This window comes from Diabrotica virgifera, chromosome 5 (genome assembly GCF_917563875.1).
Source record: "Diabrotica virgifera virgifera chromosome 5, PGI_DIABVI_V3a".
Lineage (NCBI taxonomy): Eukaryota > Metazoa > Arthropoda > Insecta > Coleoptera > Chrysomelidae > Diabrotica > Diabrotica virgifera.
Genome location: NC_065447.1, coordinates 81059404 through 81070835, shown reverse-complemented (window position 1 = coordinate 81070835; position 11432 = coordinate 81059404). Strand labels below are relative to the sequence as shown.

Below are 11432 nucleotides of genomic sequence, written 5' to 3'. Positions count from 1 at the left end.
GTAATAAATAAGCGACCGTCATCGCTTCGACGAAATAAACATTTGAACTAAAAACTTCATTAGGGACGCTGTGCTCTTTTTGGATGGAAAAAAACATTAAATTAGCGACCGTCATCGATTCGATGAAATCAATTTTTGAAGTGGAAACTTCTTGAGGGACGTTGTGTACTTTTTGGATGGGGAAAAATATAAATTGGGGACCTTTATCGCTTCGACGAAATCAATTTTTGAAGTGAACACTTCTTTAGGGACGTTGTGCACTTTTTGGATGGGGAAAAATAATTAAATTATCGACCGTCATCGCAGCCGTCATCGCGACCGTCATCGCTTCGACGAAATAAATTGAAATGAAACTGCTTTAGGGACGTTGTGCACTTTTTCGATGGAAAAAAACATTAAATTAGCTACCGTCATCGCTTCGATGAAATCAATTTTTGAAGTGGAAACTTCTTGAGGGACGTTGTGTACTTTTTGGATGGGGAAAAATATAAATTGGCGACCTTTATCGCTTCGACTAAATAAATTTTTGAAGTGAAAACTTCTTTAATGACGTTGTGCACTTTTTGGATGGGGAAAAATAATTAAATTAGCGACCGTCATCGCTTCGACGAAATACATTTTTGAAGTTAAAACTTCTTTAGGAACGTTGTGCACTTTTTGGATGGGGGAAAATATTGAATTAGGGACCGTCATCGCTTCGACGAAATAAATATTTGAAGTGAAACTTATTTATGGACGTTGTGCACTTTTTCGATGTAAAAAAGTATTAAATTAGGGACCGTCATCGCTTCGATGAAATCAATTTTTGAAGTGGAAACTTCTTGAGGGACGTTGTGCACTTTTTGGATGGGTAAAATATTATATTAGCGAATCTTGATCGCTTCGACGAAATAAATTTTTGAAGTAAAAACTTCTTGAGGGACGGTGTGCACTTTTTGGATAAGGAAAAATTATTAAATTAGTGACCGTCATCGCTTCGACGAAATAAATTTTTTAAGTGAAAACTTTTATAGGGACGTTGTGCACTTTTTGTATGGAGGAAAATATTGAATTAGGGCCGTAATCGCTTCGACGAAATAAATATTTGAAGTGAAACTTATTTAGGGACGTTGTGCACTTTTTCGATGTAAAAAAGTATTAAATTAGCGAACATCATCGCTTCGACGAAATAAATATTTGAAGTGAAAACTTCTTGAGGGACGTTGTGCACTTTTTGATGATGATGATTTTTAAATTATGAGTACTCGTATGTATACATAAATAGCATAGAGCATAGCATAGCATAGGTATAGCACTTCTTTTAGGATGGGGTAAAAGCATTGAGCTCGTAATTTGTATACTATAAGAAGTTTTCACTTCTGTCGGCACTCCCACGAGTGCCTTTATTTTTTTTTATTTTTTTTTTCTAAATGATGTTCTCAGAGTTCCACAGCAAAAATTGCAACATTCTTCTTTAGTCCCCTACTTAATTCGAAAGCTTTTTACTATGTACTGTCAAGTTCGTCATTCATTTTTATCTATATATTTTTTTTATTATATTTTTTTTATTATATTTTTTTTCTATTATTTTTTTCTATTTTTTTTGTATATATTTTTTTTGTATTTTTTTCTTTTGTTGCGATAGTTAAAAGAAGATGAATCTGGTTATTTTTCTAGTGACATTATTGGGTGTGATTTTTTTTACTTTTCCTCCTAGGTTAAAATAGGGAATACAAGTGGACTATTCCGAATAGCTGCCCAAAAAGTAAAGGTAACCATGATGATGACAACAGTCGGAACGGATAAGATATGTTTATTATGCATAGTAAGAATAACAAGAAGTACAAAAAAATATGTACATGGCAGCTTATTTTTTATTTCAGTTTTATTTCTAAAAGTTCCAGATTTATTTATTTTTGGCATGTGTTTATAATTATCTCTACAAAGTCTAAAATGGCAAACAAGGATACAAAAAAATAAAACAATTATTTTTTTAATATGCTTTATTCCCCATTTAATATTATTGTCCTAGTACTCTTCTCTCCTTACTTTGGGTATGTTATTTTGCCATGTATTTGATTACGTATAGCAAATTCGCCAAACTTACTATATGTATCTTCATACGTGGAAGTGCCAGTTCGAACTTGCAGTATTTCGTTAATTTTTTCTACAAAACAATATTAATTAATAGTACGGGATCCGAATACAGGTCGATCTGTACCCATCTGCTTGCCGGTTGCCTATCAAAATCGTGTCATGGCTATCCTTAAGGGGGGGCCGTAGGAGTTGAAATCAATATTTCAAGCACATTTTTTTTTTGAAATTATGGTAGAATTATTTTATTTTTAAATTAACTGGACATATTCAGTTCAATTCATAGATTATTCAAGAAAAAATTCAAGGAAAATATTGAAAAATGAGCCAACGGTGGCAAATTTCTGAAGACAGCTCAAAATATAATGAATTTTGCGGTGGACATCAGAATTCATCATTAGCTCATGGTAAACAAAAAATTCAAAAATATTTTATTAGCTTACTACAGCCTTTGAAAAAAGCAGTGTTGAGAAAAACGCGTTTAAAGTATTGTCAACTTTTAGTTTCATTTTTTTTGTTTGTCAACTCGTAAAGTGGTGCATACCGGAATATATTCCTGAATAGCGGAGTAATTTACAAACGAAAATAAGTTGACCGTTTCTCACTATGCTCAAGCCCGAACTTGCTTCAAAGCGACTCGAAGGTAGGGAGGTAGGGAGATAGTGTTGAATATCCCTACCTTCGACTCGCTTTGCAGCAGGTTCGCGCCAGCACGCTTTAACGTAGTGAACAACGGTCAACAACTGTTCTCATTTTCTTTTGTAAATTACTCCGCGACTCCAAAAGATATTCCGGTGTGCATAATTTTACGACTTGACAGACAAAAATGAAATTGAAAATTTAAATAAAAGTTTACAATACTTTAAACGTTTTTTTCTTAAAACTGCTTTTTTCAAAGGCTGTAGACATTGTAACTCAAAAACTACTTGACCGACCCACATCGTGTTTGGTAAAGAATGGGTCATAGCTTAGCCTTAGATTCCTGAGGTTAAAATAGGTCGATTTAAGCTAACTTACCTCTGTACAAAAGTTGATAATAACAGAAATACAAGGTGTCAAAGTTAAACTTTTATTTTATTTATTTTTGAATATTTCCTGACAGATATGGGACAACAACACGAAATTTGGTACGTGGTGCTGGTACTGTACTCCCTACTAAATTATGTTAAACAAACGTTTCTGGCTACTGCCTAAAGCCATTAGTTTTCGAGATATTTGAAGCTAAAACGAATGAGCATATTATGACATTAATCAAAATAAGTGTGCCTTTTCATTTCTAACTTCAAATATCTCGAAAACTAATGACTTTATCGTTACGAATGAAGAGTATATTATTTGCATAAAAAGTATTAAAGAATCTAAAAATTATGCTAAAAAACAGTTTCATCAGTGGCGTAGAATTGGGAAGGGTCAACCATTTACTTTCCCCTGTCGTATGCTTCTGGTAGTAGGCAGAAACGATTATTTAACATAATTTAGTAGGGTGTACAGTGCCTACACTTTCTGATAAGTATGATACGGCTATGTCAAATTGTTTTAAAGTATTCTTTTTTTTTTAAATAATTTATTCTTTATTTAAAACTTTAAGAAATATGTATGCCCAGTACTATAAAACTATTGGACATATCCTTATGACATTTGGCAGAAAGTGTAGGTACTGTACACCCTACTAAATTATATAAAATAATCGTTTCTGGTTAATACCAGAGGCGTACGACAGGGGAAAGTGAATGGATGATCGTTCCCAAATTCTACGCCACTGATGAAACTGCTATTTTAGCATAATTTTTTTTATTCTCTAATACACCAACTGTGTTAAATAGTCGTTTCTGGTTAATACCAGAGGCGTACGACAGGGGAAAGTGAATGGTTGACCCTTCCCAAATTCTACGCCACTGATAAAACTGCTATTTTAGCATGATTTTTAGATTCTTTAATACTTTTTATGCAAATAATATACTCTTTATTCGTAACGAGAAAGTCATTAGTTTTTGAGATATTTGAAGTCAAAAATGAAAATGTACACTTATTTCGATTCATGTATTATGCTCCTTCGTTTTTAGCTTCAAACATCTCGAAAACTAATAGCTTTATCGTTACAAATAAGCAGTATGCTATTTACATGAAAAGTATTGGAGAATCAAAAAATTGCACTAAAATAGCAATTCCGCCAGTGGCGTAGACTTTGGGAAGGGTCAACCATTCACGATCCCCCGTAGTACGCCTCTGATAGTAGCCATAAACGTCTGTTTAACATAATTTAGTAGGGTGTACAATACCAGCACCACTTACCAAATTTCGTGTTGTTGTCCCATGCCTGTCAGGAAATATTTAAAAATAAATAAAATAAAAGTTTAACTTTGACACCCTGTATTTCGGTTATTATCAACTTTTGTACCAAGGTAAGTTAGCTTAAATCGACCTATTTTAACCTTAGGAATGTTCTTTGAATTCTTTACCAAACACCCTGCATATTTTCTTAGACATTTCATGAGATAAAGCTGTCGAGATATGTTTTGTTTTATGCTTATTTTTTGTGAAACAATAATAAATATGCTGCTGTTCACCCTTTTTTGCAAAAAAAATTCGTTATTTTGACTTTTGAGTGATATCAAAAAGTCAAAATTCGATAAAACTAAAAAAACTCGACAGCGTTACCTCGAAAAACTCATAAGCTAATAAAATATTTTTGAATTTTTTGTTTACCATGTGCTAATGATGAATTCTGACGTCCACCGCAAAATTCATTATATTTTGAGCTGTCTTCAGAAATTTGCCACCGTTGGCTCATTTTTCAATAATTTTCTTTGAATTTTTTCTTGAATAAAATCTATGAATTGTACTGAATATGTCCAGTTAATTTAAAAATAAAATAATTCTACCATGCTTTCAAAAAAAATGTGCTTGAAATATTGATTTCAACCATTACGGCCACCCTTAAGGATAGCTATGACACGATTTTGATAGGAAATATTTGTCTATGTATGAAATTTAATAAAAACAATGTTTCACCCGGCGAGCAGATGGGTACAGACAGGTCCGGATTTAAGGGAGGGCAGGCTGGAGAGCTGCCCGGGGCCCCCACATTTCAGGGGCCCCCTCATTTTAGGGGCCCCCACAAAGCCCAAACGTAAAAAAATCAGCACATTATTCACACATAATAATTTTTGTGATCGATTAACTATGATGTTTCGGTACATAGAAGGTCTCACTGCTGTTAAAAGGTTTCTCATATTTTTGCCAAATCACGGTCATAAAGCAGAAGATATATTTAATTCTATAATGACATTCTTGCAAGAACATGATACCGAATTGAAAAACTGCAGGGGACAGTCCTAGGACAACGCGTGGATTCCGTGTGCCGTCCACTCTCTAAATTTTGTTGCAAAAGCTGCAGCTGAGGGTTGTCCTGCTGTCACTGCATCCTTTGATTTCTTAGAAGAACTATATGAACTATATGTACTTTTTCTCTTCCTCCACATAGAGATACAACTTATTAATCGGATGTTTAAAAGCTGCGCCTTTAAGAGAAAGCAACGTTGACCGTTGCAGAAATATTACTTTTCCTAAAAGAGTAAATACTACTGCTAGATGATCATCTAGAAATGATGCCGTAAAAGCACTAGTTAAAGGTTATAATCAGATTAAAGGAGCAATATCCAAAATTTCAGAAGACGATGAGCAACAATTTAAAACTCGTAGCGATGCAAATGGTTTGTATAATCGAATGTGTTTACTGGAAACAGGAATATTCGCAATATTTTGGAATGAAATTTTAGAGATGACAAACAGCACAATTCGTATTCCCCAAGATCCAATTATTGACCTTAATTCAGTAGTGGCGGCACTTAGATCACTTAATAGCCCAGTAAATGAACGGGAAATTCGGCGATACCGTGTAATTTTCAGGGGCAACTCCGAATTGCATGAAAATTTGGATTTAGGTTCTACTTACCCTCCACTTCAAAGTTGAAATTGTGCCGTTGGTTGCTTTTACTTGGGGGGTGACAGTCACCCCTTCTCGGAGGTGAAACTACATACGTTCAAGATAGGACCGGAAATGGATAAATTTACTGATTTTAAGCAACTTTTGTTATATAGAGTTTTTTACGTCAATACTTTTCGCGTTATTTGCCATTGAAAATGTTGATTTTTCGACAAAAAAACTACGTTTTCAGACGGTTTTTCGCAAATAACTCAAAAAGTAAATATTTTATTGAAAAAAATATCCTTAGCAAAAGTGTAGCTTATAAAAACCCCAAAAAAATGGTGTATCAGTAAAGTCTATCAATCAAATAAAAACAAAGTTGTAGCTCATGAAAAATACGTTCTTATTCGTCTAATTCCAAATCGAATATTTCAAGGTGAAGTCACCGAAAAATTAAGCACTTTTCGGGAAAAACCCATTTAAACTTTTTTAAAGTGTTTATAGAAAGCTTTGTTTTAATTGTTAACAAAAGTTTTAGCATTAAAAATAAGCGAGTTACGCTCAAAATAAAGTTGGTCCTCTTTTTTTTTGTAAAAAAATCATGAAAATCTCGCCGTGTTTAGCTCCCCAAATGAAATTAATCGCTACCGCTTTACAAACAATTTACTTACCTATCTATTTTTTATATGATCTCTCAGTCTCACCAGTTTAAAGTGTTTATTTTTGAAAGGGTTATAATTGAGAAAGCTTGAATGGGTCACTAATCACAAGTGTATGCAAATATTTGAAAAGCCATATGTTAACCAATTTTTGTCTTACGGAGAAACAAAATGAAACTAGCATATTTATAATAACAAAACCTACATTTTTTATTCTTCAAGATTTTTCTTATCACTAATACTTTTTAAGTTATTTTGAAAAAAATGAAATTTTTCAAAAATTTTTAGAATTTTTTTTTACTATAAAACCAAATGTTTTCAAAAATAAGCACTTCAAACCAATCAAACTTAGAGATCATATAAACAAAACAGATACAGTTAAAATAGATGGTCAAGCCAAACGATTAATTTCATTTAGGGTGCCAAATAGAGGGAGGTTTTCACGATTTGTTTTACCAAAAAAAAGGGGCCAACTTTTTTTTTCAGTGTAACTCATTTATTTTTGATGCTGTAAACTTTTGTAAAAAACAAATAATAAGCTTTTTTTCTATACTTTAAAAATGTTAATAAGGTTTTCCCGAAAATCGCTTCTTTCTTCGGTGATTTCGAGTTGAATTATTCGATTTGGAATTAGACGAATAAGAACGTATTTTTCATGAGCTACAACTTTGCTTCTATTCAATTTGTAGACTTTACTGGTACAACATTTTTTTCGTTTTTTTATAGACTACACGTTTGCTATAAACATTTTTTTTGATAAAGTATTTACTTTTTGAGTTATTTGGGAAAAACTGTCTGAAAACGTAGTCTTTTTGACGAAAAATGAACATTTTAAATCACGAATAACTCAAAAAGTATTGACTTACGTAAAAAATTTATAGAGCAAAAGGTGCTTAAAATAAGTCAATTTATCCATTTCCGGCCTTATTTTAAACACGCGTTTTTCACCCCCCGAGAAGGGGTAAATATCACCCCACAAGTAAAAGCAACCAACGGCACAAATTCAACTTTGAAGTGGAGGGTAAGTAGAACCTAAATCCAAATTTTCATGCAATTCGGAGTTGCCCCTGGAAATTACACTCCAAAACGTTCATTTATTGGGCTATAAAGAATTTACACTCCTTTTAAGAATATTCGACTGATTCCACTGCTCACTCACTGAAGCTTACCTTATAGCAATGATTAAGATGAAAATCTAATGGTCGACTGGTACAGTATTTACAATTTTTCAATTCATTTAAAGAGGAAAGCAGCTCATCAAAATATAAGTTAAGAATTTCAAATGTACCGACTGTTAAAAGAGAAGAACGTGAATAATGCTGTTCCAAACGTTGAGATGACACTTCGTTTTTATTTATTTCTGATGTTAACTAACTGGGTGAAGACATATTTTATTGTGTTTATTTTTAATATTTTACTGTAACAAGATACAGCTCTTAATATTTTTTATTATTTAAAAATATATTTATAAAAGTACTTAGATCAACATTTTTTTTTATTTTTAAAAGGAAAAACCCTGTAGTTGGTTGTATACCATAGTTATAACAACAATTTTTTAATGTGTAGGAGGTAGGGCCCCACACCAATTCTGCCCAGGGGCCCCCACTGCCTTAAATCCGGCTCTGGGTACAGATCTACCTATATTCGGATCTTAGACTATAAGCAATAGGGAACTTACACATTTTTTTTAAATAGCTTTAGAGCAATATTTTTTTATTACATAATAATGTTCAGTTTTGTTTAAAAATGAGATATCCAAAATTTCACGCCTCAAAAACTCATAATAACTTAGAAGTACACATTTAAAATCTTCTGTGTATTTAAACCATTTCAGACGACCCAAAAAGCACGCGAACCCTTGTGACGTCACATGATTATATTTTATAATGACATTTATCGTATGTAATGGTAATATGTAATATTATATAATATAATACTATTATAATAACATTATATTTTATATGTCTTAACAAAAACACTCAAATATTAGTTAGAAATAGCAACTATCAAAATATTTATTAAACTGAGTGTCATATCATAAGGAATGCCAAACCTAATGAATTAATAGCGAGGACATCAAATACTGTAACGAAAGAGAACTCTTGGCCGGCGCCCGTATAATAGTAAACAACAAGCGAATGACGTAATCGAATCTTCGCGGTGTTCTGGAACGTGGGCCTGCCGACAGACAATGGATCGACTGGTATAGATTAGTGATGTAACGAATGTCATTTTTTGAACATTCGCGAATACGAATGCGAATGCGAATATCTGCTACCGACATTCGCGAATGCGGATGCGAATGCGAATATTCAGTTTTTTTTAATTTGTTTCTATTTTTGTAATGTTTACTTTTATAATGAAAAGTTAATTGATATTTAGTGTAAATCAATCTGAATCTTAAGCTTTATTACATAATACCAAATAATAAAAAAAAGTGGAGGCTGATAATGTGATTATACAAGGTTAAGTTCTATCTATCTATTGCCCTTCATTTGTCCAAAGTTGAACGTATGCCTCCCCCTTATTTTTCCACTCTTCTCGGTTCAGTGCTAATGCTGTCGATCTGGTCCCTGCGTATCTTTTTAGGTCATCCGACCATCTCGTCTGTGGTCTGCCCCTTCCTCTTTTGTAGTCCCAAGATCTCCAGTGAGTTATCGCTTCATTCCAGTGACTTATCCCTCATCCGTCTCTTTGTCTGCTATTGTGCCCTGCATTATTCCATTTCACAGTAGCTGCATGTTTGAGGTTAAGTTACCTTTTCTTAATAAAAAAGATGAGAAGTGAATAGATTTTGATTTTATTAACCTAATATTATCTTAAAATTATTTTTTTTTCTGGTTTTCATATTCGCAAAACATTCGCACAAATTTTGCGAATGCGGATGCGAATGCGAATATGCAAAAACATGCGAATATTCGCGAATGCGAATGCGAATACGAATATTCGTTACATCACTAGTATAGATATGGGAGATACATTGAGATGGGCGCGGATATTTCTGGAATGTTCCATAATAACTGTATCGCATATATAAATACGGACAGATTTGTAATTAGAGTTAGTGTATAATATAAATTCGATCTGTAACTTGTATAAATAAATTCGTATAAACGAACCGAGAGTATTATTTTAACAGTAATCACGCTACAGTGGAGTCAGGTGTCGGATTATAATTAGTTTTAAATAAAATAAAAGCGACTCGAAAAGACTTTTGGACTTTATTTGTCGGGAAAAATTAAAGTGCCTTAATTGTTCGGTATTCGGAAAGACTTTTAAAAGACCTTGTGATAAGTGCGTGTGTGCCGACCAAAGATGCTGCTATAAGAACTTTCCGTAAAACAGCTCCGTGAACAGCTAGAGGAACGGGGTGAAGACAGCAGTGGAACCAAGAAAGTCCTACAAGCACGACTCGAGAAAGTACTCACGAAGAACGGAGATGATCCAGAGACGTTCCACTTCCAGTCAGCAGAACAAGCAATCTTATCGAAATTTAAAGACGTTTCTCAAAAGATCGATGATACTTCTAAAAAGAGCGACGATACATTCGAAAATGTTGCTAAAAAATTTGACGAGACTTCTCAAATAATTAAAGACGTTTCTCAAAAGATCGATGAAACGTCTAAGATAAATAATGAGAAATTCGAAACCATTTCTCAAAAGATCGATGAAACTAGTAGAAAGAATAACGAGAAATTTAAAGAGGTTTCTAAAACATTCGATAAGATACAGAAAAGTGTAGACGACAATAAAAAAATGTTAGAAGAGAAGATCTAACAACTAGAGACCGTAGAAGAAAAGATCAAACAACTAGAGAGCATGATAACTGATAGAAAAGTACAACCATCAGTTAATGCAGTAGCGTTGGATCCTGTAGTGAAAGAAGAATCACCGAGAGACGAAACGTCGCATCATATGAGATTTAAATTACCACCATTTGATGGAAAGTCTTCTTGGTCCGTATACCTTAGACAATTTGAAACTATTGCGACCGCCAATCATTGGACCGAACAAGAAAAGGCTGTTTCCTTGACTGCTGCTTTAGGAGGTGATGCTGCAGATATATTAAGATCAATTCCTAAGGGTCAAGAAAAATGTTACCAGACCTTGTTCACTCGTCTAGAAAAACGCTATGGAGATGCCCATCTACAGCAAGTATACAAAGCACAACTGCGAAGTAGAAGTCAACGAGCAGTGAGAATCTGCAAGAATTTGAAGCAGATGTGGCTCGTGTGGTGCGGTTGGCTTATCCGAAGGTGCCAGTCAGCGTTTTAGAAAAAATTGCGGTAGATATCTTTGTCAATGGGCTGAAAGATAGTGAACTACAGAAAGCTTTACGACTAGCCAGGCCGAAAGTTTTAGACGAAGCACTTGCTATTGCCTTGAAACACGAATCAGCTAGCCAAGCTTCACGAAACAATCGAGTACTAACCGTGGAAAAAGGCGATAAGAGAAAAGGTAAACGTTTAGTGGAAATGGTACGGAGGGTGATTCGTGACACGATGCCGAAGAAACGCATGAAGAGGGCTGGAAGAGTTGGTTCAAATAACTGCCATGCGCTGAAAGTTGTAATCACCGGCTTAAAGTAGAGGAGCAGCTTTGCCCTGTGAGACGAACCACCGTCGTTAATGAGCAATGGCAGCCCCAACAGTTACAAGACGCCCAAGAAGATGATCCATGTATAAAAAGAGTATTGGATTGGATGCGTCAAGGTGACAGACCTAGTTGGTAAAACATTAGTGCATGTAGTCCGGAAGTCAAGGCCTACTGGA

The 11432-nt window shown here is 34.0% G+C and overlaps 1 protein-coding gene across 2 annotated transcripts in view; it reads right to left on the bottom strand.

Annotated features, from left to right (window-relative positions):
- Positions 1 to 1960: 1960 nt before the first annotated feature.
- LOC126884258 (uncharacterized) overlaps positions 1961 to 11432 on the bottom strand; it is a 75684-nt gene continuing 66212 nt past the window's right edge. For both annotated transcript variants that reach the window (XM_050650192.1, XM_050650193.1), the window contains exon 5: positions 1961 to 2146. In XM_050650192.1, coding sequence (XP_050506149.1) covers positions 2025 to 2146 — 122 coding nt within the window. In that variant the 3' untranslated portion in view covers positions 1961 to 2024. The remainder of the gene's footprint in view (positions 2147 to 11432) is intronic.